This window comes from Manihot esculenta, chromosome 13, assembly GCF_001659605.2.
Source record: "Manihot esculenta cultivar AM560-2 chromosome 13, M.esculenta_v8, whole genome shotgun sequence".
Taxonomy (NCBI): domain Eukaryota; kingdom Viridiplantae; phylum Streptophyta; class Magnoliopsida; order Malpighiales; family Euphorbiaceae; genus Manihot; species Manihot esculenta.
In genome coordinates this window covers 10,812,228-10,827,468 of record NC_035173.2, presented here as the reverse complement: position 1 = coordinate 10,827,468, position 15,241 = coordinate 10,812,228, and the positions used below count along the sequence as shown (strand labels likewise).

The following is a 15,241-nucleotide window of genomic DNA, read 5'->3' as shown; positions in this document are numbered from 1 at the left end:
TCAATCGATTTGAACCAAACCAAAAACTAAAGTTCTCCAAAAATTCTAACTAATTAAATTGAACCAACCAAAAAATAAAATTAGAATAATTCAATTAAATTTTTCCAATACAACAATTTTTGCTCATCCTTAAGATCAAACATATTCATATAACACAGTTCAACCAAGAAACAGAAAATAACATAATGTGGGAAATATGTGAAAATGTAGTCGAGACATTTGAAACCAAAACATCTCTACTCCTTCGAACAAAACAGCAGCAGACAGGAACCAGCTCCTAAGAATCAAAATTGGGGCCACCGCAATGCGACTTTAAATCTATAACCTATAAACATTAGTTCATCTCTTCAATGTTCCCTCTAAAAGCATTAATCTGCAATTCTTTGAAATTTCATTGTTCCTTCGTCCAAGACAGCCACATGCTTCCTTTTCTTTGATAACTTTGTTGGATTATGCAAACTATTCTGCTCTTCACTAAATTGAGCAGCCGTTCGGGCCCTTAGTTCTTCCAAGCTCTCTCCTTCCTTTGCCCTCTCCAGAACCTGGAAATCAGTGTAGCGGTTATTGGCTACGTCCTATAATACTTTGTTGCTCAGAACAAATTTTAGTCAATTCACAGGAGACCTACCAAATGTCGACCGTACAGATGGGTGCTTGAAAGTGCTTCGAGTGCATTTTGTGCCTCTTGCTTTGTAACGAACTCCACGAATGCGAAGCCTCTGTGGTTTCCGAACTTCATTGGCAACCTTAAGCTCTTGATCTGCATTTTACTTGAAATGGTTAGGAAAAAAAATAACATCAACTTGGAAGAATCAACAACAATCTCATGTACTAGGGTTGGGAGGATCATTTAATGGCACAAGTCAGAAAGCATGACAGAAATCTTTGATGCTCAACCATATTGTTTGAAAAAGGTGATTACCTAATGCTTCACTCTGCCCTAGGGTAAAGTTGGTAGGCCGTAATGCAATTACATTTTCCATTGAATTTCTAGTAAAAATATAGAAACTTTTATTGTATTACATTGTATTACAGTCTATCACACGCGGGACGAGTTCATAAAGGCTGCATGGAACAGAGAAGAGACAAAAAAAACCTGAGATTATCTATCTACTTGTAACCTTTCCCCACGCCAAGGTGAACACCAATTAACTAATCAACACCAATTAACTGATCATTACCAAATATTATTATTCAAAATATTGCAGAAAGTAATTTCCCATGCAATGATGCATTCAACTCAGCAATGCCAACACACCTTTCTTTTATAACAGAAAAAGGAGAGGTTTAGACTCTTACATAAACTTTCACTTCTATTTTCTCTTGGAAAAGATACTCACCTGGCCAAATGGGCTAAAGAGCTGTCTAAGATCTTTCTCTGTTGCCTCAAAAGCTACATTTCTCACAAGTAATTTTGTAGAACTCCTATCTTTGTCAACCTTTTTCCCCGCTTGTGCATCCTTTTTGGCATGGCATAATTGCAAGATAAGAGCGTGCCCATCCAAAACAGTTCCCTATAAAAGTAAAATCTTGAAAGGTGAAGAGCAGCAATAAATTTCACAAAGGGCAAGTTAATTATTGGAGCTGCCATTAAAAAAACCGCCTCAAATATAATAATTAGAAAATATTAAAAATTGATTTAAATTTATTTTTTACATAATTCAGTCAAGAATACCAAATAACAAAATATTTTTTTCCAAACTGCTTTCTTAATGGCATATAAAATGACACCTTTTCTGAAAAGCTTTTTTCAAAAAAGGCATCATTGCCAAACAGGCTCAAAGTAAATGGAAATGCCATATATCTAAGTTGGTGCTTACCTGTAAATCTGTACAAACATTTGTTGCCGTCTCCACAGTATCAAACTCTACAAAACCAAAACCCATTGAAACATTCTTCCCATTTTTCAAATGCTTCTTTATCTGCATATGAAGAAAAATAACCGAACCATAAGAGTAAATAAGATCCAATATATAATAGTTAAGGTTCTAAGGACTCAGATAATTACCCTGATACTTAAGATCTTCCCCTCCTTCATGTGCTCACCAAAGTGCTTTTTCAAACTTTCATCAGATGTCTTGAAATTGAGGTTCTTAACAAATAATGAACGTGACTACAAGAAAAACCAAAATATCAGATATATGAGGCAGCATTGCAGTAAATTCAATCCAGTAGTAATCCATGATCTTATAACAGTACTATTTAAACAATCTATCAAAGGGACAGTCATGCATGAAACACCAGTTTTTCAAATAACACTGCAGAGTATTCAAATAACTTGTTCCAGCATTGCTAATCAAGATCCTCTTCAAGTAATTCTCACAAGCATTCAAAAGCTAAAGATTAGGACTTGATCCCAGCTATGCCAATGAAGGAAATTATTTATGTTTGTGCATACATGTCTGCAGGTTTATTACTAACCAGTTTATGTGATCTTGCTCTTTCTACAGTGAAGATGACTCACTTTATTTCTTCAGGATTTATTACGAGTATTCTAATTTTTGGATTCTTATTGGTTTGGATAGTGTTGATATTTTAACTCAAAAGGAAATTCCAGCAACTATTGCTTTCCTCTTCTGTGATGTGATGAAAATATAATCCTAGCTATTGAACCTTGGGAATGATAACTAAACAAAGATGTGAAGCCGATACCCTGATTCATTGTCACATGACATGGTGACAAGCCCATGTAACCTATTTTCTTCTCACTTTCACTTCAGCTAGTTTACTACCTCTTTTCATTCAGCCCCCATAATCTGTTTTCCTTTCACTTGTAATTTTCTGCTCTTTCTATCTTTCACATGAATCCAAAACTGAAACAATCCAGCAAGCTGTCATACATCACATCTGCTTCAGGAGAAACATGGAACTCACAGAAAAACTAGATATGGCATGCATGGTTTTCCATTCAAATGCACCAACTGCTCCCATGTATATGTGTCAAGAAGAGAGACCTAGGATTTATTCATCAACATGTAAATGTTCTATTCATTTAATCTTCTTCCCTTTTGCTACTATGCTTTCCTCCTATCACTTATCTTCCTTTTCCTCATAGACTGTCCGACTCTGACCAAACAGAGCAATTAGCTAGATAAACAGAAATTGTGCAAAACTCACTGATGATATACTCAACCTGACAAAACCTTAAAACATAAGCAGGTTGAGGTTGAGTAAATTTACTGCACCTATCTACCAAGTTTTCAAATTAAGATCGTGAATTTAGAATCGTATGATTAAGTACAAATCTCAAAATAAGTCCATGCAAAAGAAGCATAGTACATCGAATTCTAAAGGGTAATTTACAGAAAAGTCCCCTAGTTTAGGACAAATACACAGTTCAGCCCCTGATGTGTGAAACTTCATGATTGCATCATTGATTTTAATTCCTATGAAAACTGACGTGTTTCATCCATTCTCAACATTTTGGTCATCAAATCATGCAGAAAACGTAAAAGAAAACACTGATAGTTTCAATTATGTCTCAGAAAGGACCTAACTAAATTCGATATTATAATAATAATAATAATAGTAGTAATACTAATAATAATAATAAACTTAGGGACCGAACCTAGATTGATGATATAAGAAAATAAAATAAAATAAAAAAGGCCAAAGCTGTGTCATTCCCTCCCTCCCCAGCCCCACAACAGAACAAAATCCTCAAAATTCCATCCTTATCACCCAAAAACCTACCTTTCTGCCTCTAGAGTCTGCAATCATTCTTTCTATTTGAGAATTTTACCTTTTTTCCCTCTGTGAAATATATATCAGAAAGTAGCTTTTTTCCATTCTGGCAAAAAGCGATCCGTCATCAATTATTCAAAAAATAAAGAATACTACAATTACTTCTTGTATCAGGATCCCCACAATGTTCCATCTCCAAAGCTTTATAATTGAACAGCAGTTAAGAGGGAGGAGGAGGAATGGTTAGGAGAGGAAGCAATGAAAGAGATGAGGTCGAGGGTGGGAGGAAGGGGAAGAGAGAGGGGAGGAACTGAAAAATATTTTTTTTTTTACTTGATTCATGATAAATAAATATATATATATATATATATATATACATATATATATATATATATATATATAATTAAAACTGATTTTTCAATTGGGTAAAAAAATGCCAAAAAATTAAAAGACTTGGATATAATTGATGAAAAAAAAAAGTAAAGCGTCTAGCTTCCTCTACTCATGAACCATAAACACAATAACCAAAAAAAAAAAGAAGAGACAGATATGATTGGTTAATCTAGTTTGTAAAACCTAAATGATAGTTTTATTTTTAAAGAAAATTATATATCTAAATATACATTAAAAAAAAATTAGAATACTAGCTGTAGTTAACACCAAGATTTGTGAAAATATGAAAGGCAATTTTAAAGCATTAACAATAAGGATAATTTTGTCAAGTCAAAAATTAATAAAATACCAATCTCTAGCCCAACCAATTTGTTTTGGCAATATCACAACCCATTACGTTTCATATTTTCTTACATAAATAGGATAAAAGTTAACTAAACAACTCTTGCTTTCCACAAGAAAAAACAACCAACCCTTTCCCAAACAACAATGGATATTGCCAAAGGAAAAAAAAAAAAAAAAAAAGGTAGTTGTTTTAGGTTGATTTCCTTGCACTATTTTCAATTCTGTTGTTTTATAACCCTGCTGCTAGAGGTATAAAAATAATTCATGAAATCAAAAGCTGATACATTTCAGACCAATTCAGCTACAATTTTTCTGATTTACCCTGCCCCTGCCCCCAACCCTTTTATTCTCTCCAATGCCTCCATTATTCTCCAGTCCTCTTCCAAAAATCAACAACCAAGTAACAATAATTAAGGCAACATCAAGCACGCAACATAACTGAACAAAAGCCAAACAAAAATAAAAGAGAGGGACAAAACAAACACACAGTAGAGAGCATATATGTTTAACCTCAATTCTATCAGGATCAATATCAATTTCTGATATTCCTTCAACGCTTTGCTCCAGCATCACTCTCTTGGCATCATTTTCACCCACAGCAGCATTATTAGTTTCATTACTCTTAGAGGTTGGACTTTGACTAAGAACATTAGAAGGAGCCCACTCCAAATACAATGGAGCATCTCTAGCAAAACAGAAGTCAAAAATTGAAATTCAACTTATAAAAGTTCAATCTAGGAAGCAAAATGTAGTCATCTTATGAGTAGCTTCAACCTCAAAAACAAAGAAAACTCACTTGTAACGCTTGTATGATAAACCCTTAAAAGCAGCACGAGCCTCTGATGGTTCAAGAAAAACTACCTGAAATATCATGAAGTCAAAACAAACTACACGACAAAAGAAATATTAACAATTGCGATCATAACTAACTTGTGCAATTCAAGAACAATTGAATTAAGAGTTTAAACAATGAAAATAGTATTAGCAAGAACAACAACATGTAAATAACAAGAGCAATCTTTATCTAAATCAACTAAAATGAATGAACCAATGAAGCTCCAACAAATGCTACCAAATAGGACAAGCACAATAATTTTACTGCCATATACACTAAAACTGACATTAAAAAAAATAAATAGGCACGAGTCAATTAACCTTATGATTCATAGACTCAAGAATATTTAAACAGCCTGAAGGCGAAACCAACTCAAACAAAAAGAAGAGAAGACTTTACCTAGTTAAACTAAAATGAATGGACAGAAACTCCAAATGCTTCCAAACCACAGTTACCAGGAATGCGGTATGTATTGGGTCGTAGTACACAATACATCACTTAGCTAGATATAGGGTATGCAGGGAGTAGGTTTAATTGATACACCTAGGTCTGTGCACTGTACAGTTTAAAATGCAAAACGAACCTAACTGATTTAATTCACCTTTTCGGTTCGATATTTGGTTTATCAGTTCAGTTTCAGTCTAATTTTAAAAACTTATGATTTTACAGTTCCAGTTCAGTAATTAAAGTCAAAAGACCGAAAAAAGCAGCTAAAACAAACCCAAGATCTCAATCTTCAGCAGCTGTCTCTGAAGTTCCTGTAACCAAGCCATTATCCCCCCCCCAAACATAGTTGTACATAACACCAATTCAATTAAGAAAAAACTAGAATCTTTTTTCTTTTATACTAACCCCAAAATTCATCAATATTAACAACTGTAAAAGCATTGATACGGTGTCTCTCTCTTAAGTTGCTGCCTGAACATCTATGTATTTCAAAAATAATAATATAAAATATTGTTGCCAAAAAGCATCACAGCTTTTTATCCAATAGTGAAATTTTTGCAGAGTGCCCTCATGCATATAAGCATTATAACTTTAGATCCAGTGTCTATTACCCCCTTAATGTCTCAGTTAGAACTTCAATATACCTGAATATTTTTTCTTCAATAGCAACTTATCTTCAAATAATAAAAAAATGGATTTGTTCCTTTGTTCTTCTCTTTCCCCTTTCTTATTCAAAAATTCTTACTCTTGCAAAATACTCATCTGACAATTGCCTAAATCCACAATTAACCAAATGGCATATGTATATAAATAATGACATATTCAGTATCCCTGGAATATGTCTCTCCCATGTTGGCCAAAAGATTGTATAATATCATCTAATTGACTCAAAATAACACACAAAGATTGTGTAACATGCTGTGTGCATAAATCATCAAACAGTCATCTTGAATTCCCAAGCATATTGTGTTCTAGTTTTAGGATTAACTAAAAACTGGCCCCAGCAATTGGAGGAAGCCCTGGTCCTTAGCTCACATAATCAATTGTTGTTGTGATAGCACGAGGAATGCATTTGATCCAACTTTGAAATAAAAAATAAATAAATAAATAAATTACTCAAACTCAGAAACACATACCAAGGCCAATGTCTTTGTGGGAGGGAAGACTATTTTGTCCAGACTACCAAATTTCCCAAACATCTTAGCAAGTTCAACTTCAGAAGAGCCATATGGCAAGTTCTTTACTATTAGGACATGGTTGCTTCTTTTCATGCCATCAGTTTTCCCAGCAGCATATTCCTCTAAAGACATAACATTTACTCCAGCATTGTTAAGAGCCTTTTTTGTTTCTGCAATCACTTGAGTTTCTCCCAAAGCAATACGCACAGCAAGATCATCAGCTTCACGGTCAAGTAGATCACTCTTGCTTACACCATGTCTCCTAGCAATGTTTTCAACCACCTAACATTGCACAACACAGGAAGAAAAATAAGGCCAAAGTTTTAAAGCAAACTTTGTGAATCAGACAAAAGAATATATCATTTTTACATGGCTACTAAAATTAATTAACAACTAATAAGAAGTTAAAGAACACTTTATCATGTTTGGGCATTAAATTTTTAGAGGGGTCAGAAGATGAAGACAGAATGAAAATGGGTTAGGAATTGATTACATACCTGTTATTTGGATGGGAAGAGAAAACGAGGGTCTCAGAATAGAAGAGATTTTAATTAATGGCAAATATACAATAATGAGCGGAAGCAATATCAAAAGATATTTGGGCCGTGTGGACACAAGACTTCCCACAAAACTTGATTTCTTAATTTAGTGTTATTCTAATTCCCTATGATACTGAGATTAGCGTAATTTGATTTGATGTAAGTTTCCTTTTAAAATTTACCATATTTGTTATTTGGACCTAACTATTTTTCTTTTTTTTCTTTTTTGCATGTACTATTTTGGAAGTGTTTGGTTAGACTAACTTATAAATCAGTCAAACCTACTAAGAAGTAAAAAAGCCATACGTACATAGTGTTTGATTTGACATATAAGAAAAAGAAAAAAAAAAAAAAGAAGAAATTTAAGAAAAAACTTAAAATAAAGTATTCACTTATGACTTCTGATTTATTTTTAAAACTACTTCTTGACCAAGTGTAGACTATATTAGCCAAATAATTTTTAAAGTTGCAAGCATCCTCCTTTCAACAAACTCTCAACTATTTAAAAATACCATATATCCTTTTTGGTCATTTTGATAAATTAATTACTTCTAACCATTTGTTAACTAAATAATAGCTTTTAAGTAGTTTCAACAGACAGGCAGACACTAAATAATAGCTGTTAAGTAACTTTAATTAAATTAAAAAATGCATTTTAAGTCAAAAGTTTAATGTAAGAAATCAAACCAAACACCCCCCTTAAGAAGCCTTTAGGCTCTCAACCTTGGGAATTCATCAATAATATTTCTTAAGAAACTTTTTCGTAGTTCTCATACTGTGTATTCTTTTCTTGAGTCTAAACAAAGATTTAGACTTGCTAAACATGATATCCCTATGTTAATTTGTTATTAGAACAAGAATAGCCAAAATCTAATATGAAAGGTAAAGCAGGTAACGACCATCTTGTTGCCAAAGAGCAGAGGATGCCAATGAAGAGCAAAGGAAGCCAACACTATTCCTGGAGCAGAGGTTAAAGCGAGGTTTACTATACTTGAGTGACGACTTGAAGAAATTTGTGACAAGCTTGATGTTTTAGGAATTAGCATAAATAGGAAAAAAGAAGATGAAATTAGAAGAGAGATATTTGATCATGAATCCCCCCTGTTAGACAAGGCCCTGCAAATAATTGACGGACAAATTTGTAATGATTCAGTTGAAGAAGATGGTGGATTTGATCATACTGTGAAGCTGTGGAAACCTAGGCAAAATAATTGGGGCAAAAGTTGTAAGATTTTTCTTACTTACATGCATTGGTCTTGAGTCTCATTTGTGGTTATCACCTCTAGATGTCAATATAATAGATTCTAAAGACATGCTTTTTTTTTTCCTTTTCTTGCAATTCTAACCTTTTTTTCTAGCAATTCTATTTGGCTGTCTTCCATAATTCTGAAAACTGAGACAAATTATGATTTCAAGTCTTTCAATATCAATATGCACTGAGAATTACTTGGGTAAGCTCTCCTACTTTGTGCTAATTATGGTCATCTAATTGAAAACTGCCAAGCAAAATCTGTCTTGCTCTGTCACACACTATAAAAAAAGGAAACGAAAAATAAAGAGAGAAAAAGGGAAAACCCCTCTTCTATTGTTCACAACTTGTTTCCCACTAACTCAATAGACATTTCATATTTTTATTTGCTTTAAAATATTTATGATTAATTAATTAAATTATTTTTTTAATACACTGCCAAGCAGAAGCTCTCTTGCCTCTGTCACACTATAAAAAAAAAAAGGAAAAGAAAAATAAAGAGAGAAAAGGATACACCCCTCTTTTATTGTTCGCAACTTGTTTCCCACTAACTCGATAGACCATTTCATATTTTTATTTGTTTTAAAATATTCATGATTAACTAGCTCTGAAACACTCCATTTTCTTTCATTAATTATTGGAATAACTTTCCTGGTTGACCTTATTGGCCATTCAAGATGCATTCATCAAAAATTGACTATAAAAGAATGGAAAAAACAGCACCTTTGGAAGTAATTAGAAAGTAAGTTCAATGTCAGGTTTTAACGTACCGTATCAGGGCGCATGAACAAACTATTCCATGCTCTTGTATCACCGCTGGCTTCAGATGCTTTCCTTTCTTCCTCCCGACGTTGCTTGAAAGTTTTTGAACCTTGTGAAGGATCATCATTCCTACAAAGCATGTAATATCCATTCATTCTAATAGAATAAATTGCTAAAGAAAAAGAGAACGAGGCAGTAAAGTGTCCTACTCTTGTTTGACCAATATTTTCTGCTGTTTTGCTGGCATGACATGCAACAATCTGCCTTGGAAAATTGAATTGTCTAATTCTTCTAAAGCCCTGCATAAAAACTATGCAATTACCTTATCTGAATAAAATAAAAATAAATAAAAGAGCAGGGTGCAACTCTTGGAAAGCCAGCATATTTTTCCTTCAAGAAGTATCACCAATGTCAGTATGCAACAATTGATTCAATTATTGGAATAAGTAAATTAAAAAAATAAAATCCAAATGGATTCACTTAGAAGTAGTGTCAACAAATCTCCTGCATAATCACACAAATTAGACCTTCAAACTAGAAGCAATTAGCAACCATAATGCTAACATGAGTGACCCGGTGCATGACCCAACTCAAGCAAGATGTACACAGCCTCCTCCTTGTGTTGTTAGAAAACTAATTAACCATTACCTCCAATTTGCAATGGAACAACACTATCAGTTCTTAAAGCACACCTTAACAAGACAGAATATTATGATTTAAATAAATAAAACTAATGAATAAGTATTACTCTTGCATTCTATATTAATAAAGAACCACCTATCACCAAAGTGATTATGCTAAAATTTTGTTCATTATTGTATAAGAAGCTTCAAACCTCAAAAATAAATACACAAGCTAAAGAGTTTTGTTTTTCCCTATAATGCAGTAGATAGCTATGCTTAACAAGCTTCACAATTAAAGGAAGCAGAGAATGCAGTAACAGGATAAGGAAGAATTACAGCATATAGAGAATCAGTAAAGGATATAATAGAAAGGGCTCAAATGAGAAATTTGCAACACTCAAATATCATCATTAATACAAAAAGGTGACTGGTTTAAGCATTCACCCACAAGTACCTTTTCGCACACTCTGGAAGTGTGTAGTGAACATAGGCAATTCCCTTGGATCGTTTCATATCTTTATCAACAACAAGGTGGACTTGAGAGAGATTGCCAAATTTGCTGAAGTGCTCTTCCAGTTCATCCTCTCTATTACACCAAAAACCTGATGAGAGCTAGGAAACAAAAAATAAAATACTAACTACATACTGAACAACAGAAAACAATCAACAGCAGCATGGAAAATTAATTAACTACTTTCATGTATCTGACAGCACATTAGTTGCAAAAGGCACGATGTAAGAGAAAGTACTAGCATGCATACGTTGCCGTGTATGGCAGATTGCGGACAAAAAGACGACTTGTCTCGAGATATTCCTCTCGTGAACTGGAAGATGGATTCTCAGGGTCAAGGATTTCACCGTCAGAACCTACAAAAGGAGGTTCCTCTTCCACCTCCACTGGGGCAACACCTCTAATATCATGTTGTGCATTCTGATCTATGCTTTTAACTTCCTTACTTTGAAGCCTTTTTTTCAGAGAATCATCCTCTTCATCATCATCAAAATTCTCACTACTTTCACTTTCTGAATCTGACCATTCTTTCTTCACTCTACTCTTGAAGTAATCCATATCTGAAATAACTTCATCATGAGCGAGATTCTGTGCCTTGTCACCATCATGAATAGAAATTTTATTTAATTCAGAATCTACTGAAACTTCCTTCTCTCTGCTTTTCCTCTCAGCTTGAGTTTCCTTCTTACTGACTCCAACATTTTTGTCAGAAGTGGGAGCAATCAAAGTGTCATCTTGCCACACTTTTGACTTAGCTCGTGGCTTCATGACCTGAAGAAATTCCTCCAGTTTGGGATCATTTTTCTCAGTCTCCTTTTTATTAGTCTTCTTTTCAACATGAGGGCCTTTTAAGCTCAAATTTCTAGAATCATCAACTGGATTTCCACTTTCAGTCACATCCTGTTTTTTCTTTTGAGAATACCGACTCCAAGGACGAGGAATATTTGGATCTCCAAGTTTATGAGCAATCTGGATGAAAGCAATAGAGTTTATATCCCAATTCAAATTCATAGTCTCAAATGAATGCAGCGCTTTCATATTCTATTAGTATTTAATCAAACTACAGTAGGTATCCAAGTAAACCCCACCTTTTGCAAGCTTAAACAAGAAGACATACTTCAAATAAAGCAGACTAATGTTCTGTTTTGATTGAAGAATTTAAATCCATAAATTTGGATTTGAATGAAGTCCTTGTTTAGGAGGATTAAAAAGATACGAATTTGGAATTCAATCAGATCCAATATAGAAGTAAAAAAAAAGTAAGGATTTGAAATATCAATACTAACTATTTATTTGAAATTCATACTCAACCTAACAAAAGAAATTTCTTTGTTGAATACTCCCCTTCATTTTAAGTTCAAAATTTGAAAAATTTCTTATCATCCAAACAAGATATTTTCAAATTCATGAATTTCAAATCTAACATTTGATGTCCATATTTTATATTCAAATTCGTGAATCCAATGCAATCCAAAGGGAAAATAAGATGAATTACACACCTCGCAAGTAATTCTAGAAGTATCAAGGAAAGATTTGTTGAAATATTTGATAGCTTCTTCAGCTTCAGACTCAGTTCGAAACCCAATGAATGCAAATTGCCTACTCTTACCATCTCTTAAACACACAAATAAAAAACCACATTAGAGGAATCCAATAAAAAGGAATTCTTCGCAAAACAATTAGAAAACCTAACAATAAATAGAATTCAGCAAAGAAAAAGAGTAAGAGTACTTGGTTCGCATTAGCTTTGCATCAGTAATTTCTCCCTTCTGTGAAAAAACCTCCCGCAGGCGATCCTCTGCCACATATTTTGGTAAATTCTTCACACAAATTCTGGACCTAAAACCAAAAACGAAAAAACCATCAGGAGAATCATGGGAAACACTCTAGGTTACTGAGAACATATTAGGATGAAGAAAAAGGGTAAGTTTATGAATTGCCTAATATTACAAGCAATTTAAATGCTATATTAAGCCAAATTGATTAAATTTTAAATTAATGAAAGATAATAGAAACATATCACTACTTACATCTCTTTTTCTCTCTTCTAATTAATAGAGCTTTTTCTGTCAGCTGGGACGAGGCTGATGACAATCAGGAAGCAGTTTGCAGTGGTGGCAGTAGAGATAGTAATGGCGGTGGCTCCGGCTGTTTCTTCTTAGTGCTGTGTACTACAGGCTGGAGGCGAGCGAAGGATCAGGTTAGCTGGGGCGGCTGTGGTGCTCTCTTCTGTGCGTGTGTTTGTTCCTTTTCTGGAAGAACTCTACTGTTTTGAATGTTTAGACATCCAGGGATAGAATTACGGGCTTTTTCCTAATCAAGGCATTAAAAATATATGTAAATTGCTACAAAACCGCATTTTATATATATACTAAAATATTACCCGTGCCATGCTCCTAATTTAACTTTAATCTATTTTAAAAATAAAATTATATCTAATTTATAATAACAATAAAATAAAAATAATTCAAAAGATAAAATAAGAATAAAAATATTAAAATATGTTATTATAAAAAGTATAAATTTATTTAAATTAAATTTAGGTAATTAGATATTAATTAAATTATAAAATAATCCAGTTATGTAGTTTAAGTGGACTTGAATTTTCTTTTAATTGATTAAAGAGGAAATAAATTTTTAAAAATTAAATTATGAATATGTGTTATTTGATGTGTAATATCAATAAATTTTAAAAGTAATACAAAGGTGAAATAGGATTATAAATGCACAAATTTATGATAGGAAAAAATAAATTAAACTAAATTTAGATAATTATATAGTCTAATGGACTTCAAGGAGATCAAGGCAATAGCAAAAATAATGGGTCGGAAAAACATAGATAATCATGTGTGAATATCTTAAAATTAAATTATCTATTTAAAAAAAAATTAATCACAGCAGTTCAATTCACCACCCCTTAATTTTGACCGAAAATCATAATCTATATATAGATTGAGCTTTGCTCCTCTCCTTTTGAACGAGTATAGAATTTACAGTTATCTGCATCACAGATAAATATAAATATAATATTTCACCTTCAATATGCGAACTTATCAAAGACGGAGAAGATACAAAGTCTTCAGACTTTTAAATGTTTTTATACACTCTTCCCTCCATACAAATTTATTTTTGCCTTTTAAAGTTTTAAAAAATGGGAGACACCTCCTAATTGAGCATGATATAACCCAGCCAAGGGTTGCAATCCACCTATTCAACTTCTGCACATCGTTTATGGTTTTCAATACCTCTATACTTTGGATGGCATTAAATTTTTCAGGGCTTGCTTCTATATCTCTTTCTGATACTATATACCCTAAAAACTTTATAACTTTTACCCCAAATGTGCATTTTTCAGGATTTAGTTTCATATCTACCTTATCCAGTACATCAAAAACTTTTTAGATATCATCTGAATGATCTTCTAATGATCGACTCTTTACCGCCATGTCATCCACGTATAACTCAACTGTTGACCCTACTATGTCTTTAAATATGCCTAACACTAGCCCTTAGTAAGTCGCCCCTGCGTTCTTTGGTCCAAACAACATCACTTTATAGCAGAAAACTCCTAGATCAGTAATGAATGCCCTCTTTTCTGCATTTTCACTGTCCATCATGGTCTGGTAATAACTTAAAATGGCATCAAGAAAGGAAACCACTGTATGACCGAGGTTGAGTCCACTAACCTGTCGATAGATAGGAGTGGGTAATGGTCATTTAGACATACTTTGTTCAAGTCAGTAAAATCCATGCATATCCTCTATTTTCCATTGGTCTTCTTTACTAGTACTACATTGGCGAGACATATAGGATATTGGACCTCCTTTATTAATCTTATACTTAACAACTTATTAACCTCTTCCTTAATTACATGTTGCCTCTTCAGTGCAAACTTTCTTTTCTTTTGTTGTACCGGTTTTATTATTTTATCGATAGACAGCTTATGGGTGATAAGAGTCAGGTATACTCCTGTCACATCTTCTGGCGACAAAGCAAAAGTGGTCACTTTTCTTTTTAGTAATTCTATTAAACGATTCTTTATTTCACTAGTTAACATAGTACCAAATCGTGTCTTTTGATCCCTACCTAGCTGGACCTCTTATATTGGGTCTGCTAGCTCTAGTTTTATGTGGAAATCAGGCTCCTATAGCAAGTCAATGGGCATTGTTGCTTTTTCGAGACTTTTTGTGGAGTGCCTGTAACATTCTTGGGTTGACTTCTGATTGCCTCGAACTACAGCTAATCCTTCTGGAGCTGATAACTTAAGACACATAGTACTCATATTGATAATTATACCGTGACAGTTTAGAACTGGACGACTAAGTATCACATTGTATGTAAGCGAGATATCTACCACCGCATACAGCTCCTACTTATGCTTCTCATCACCCAACACAAGGGGGAGGTTGATGGTACCCAATACTGCCATGGTCTTTGTAACAGCCCGGCCCTTTCACCGGCACTGTCACCGTTCATGGCCCAGGGCTATCCCTCGCCTGGCCTGTGCCACCTCGGGCTTTTCACTGGCGTCATGAACAGCTTTTAACATCCATTCACCCTCACGGGTTCCTGGCAGGATTTGTCCCCTTGGGTTCTCGCATCGCATCCTTCCCCAAGTGGATTTGGCCCAAATTTCCCTTTGGAAATTAGGTCGCCTCCCCCACTACTCGAACCC

The 15,241-nt window shown here is 33.8% G+C and overlaps 1 protein-coding gene across 2 annotated transcripts; it reads right to left on the bottom strand.

Moving 5' to 3' along the window:
* Positions 1 to 58: 58 nt before the first annotated feature.
* LOC110629939 (multiple RNA-binding domain-containing protein 1) lies at positions 59 to 12,884 on the bottom strand. 2 transcript variants are annotated; one of them, XM_021777157.2, is made up of 15 exons: positions 12,597 to 12,884; positions 12,298 to 12,405; positions 12,066 to 12,180; positions 10,817 to 11,535; positions 10,510 to 10,641; positions 9,642 to 9,731; positions 9,441 to 9,561; positions 6,841 to 7,164; positions 5,219 to 5,283; positions 4,933 to 5,107; positions 2,009 to 2,113; positions 1,821 to 1,922; positions 1,341 to 1,514; positions 629 to 760; positions 59 to 542 (listed from the first exon to the last, which is right to left on the bottom strand). In XM_021777157.2, coding segments are annotated over exons 1-15 (2,538 nt in total). In that variant the 5' UTR covers positions 12,599 to 12,884; the 3' UTR covers positions 59 to 368. The 2 variants fall into 2 exon arrangements, with proteins under 2 accessions (XP_021632849.1, XP_043805576.1); XM_043949641.1 differs by lacking the exon at positions 59 to 542 and having other exon boundaries at positions 627 to 760; positions 1,300 to 1,514.
* Between the last annotated feature and the right edge of the window lie 2,357 nt (positions 12,885 to 15,241).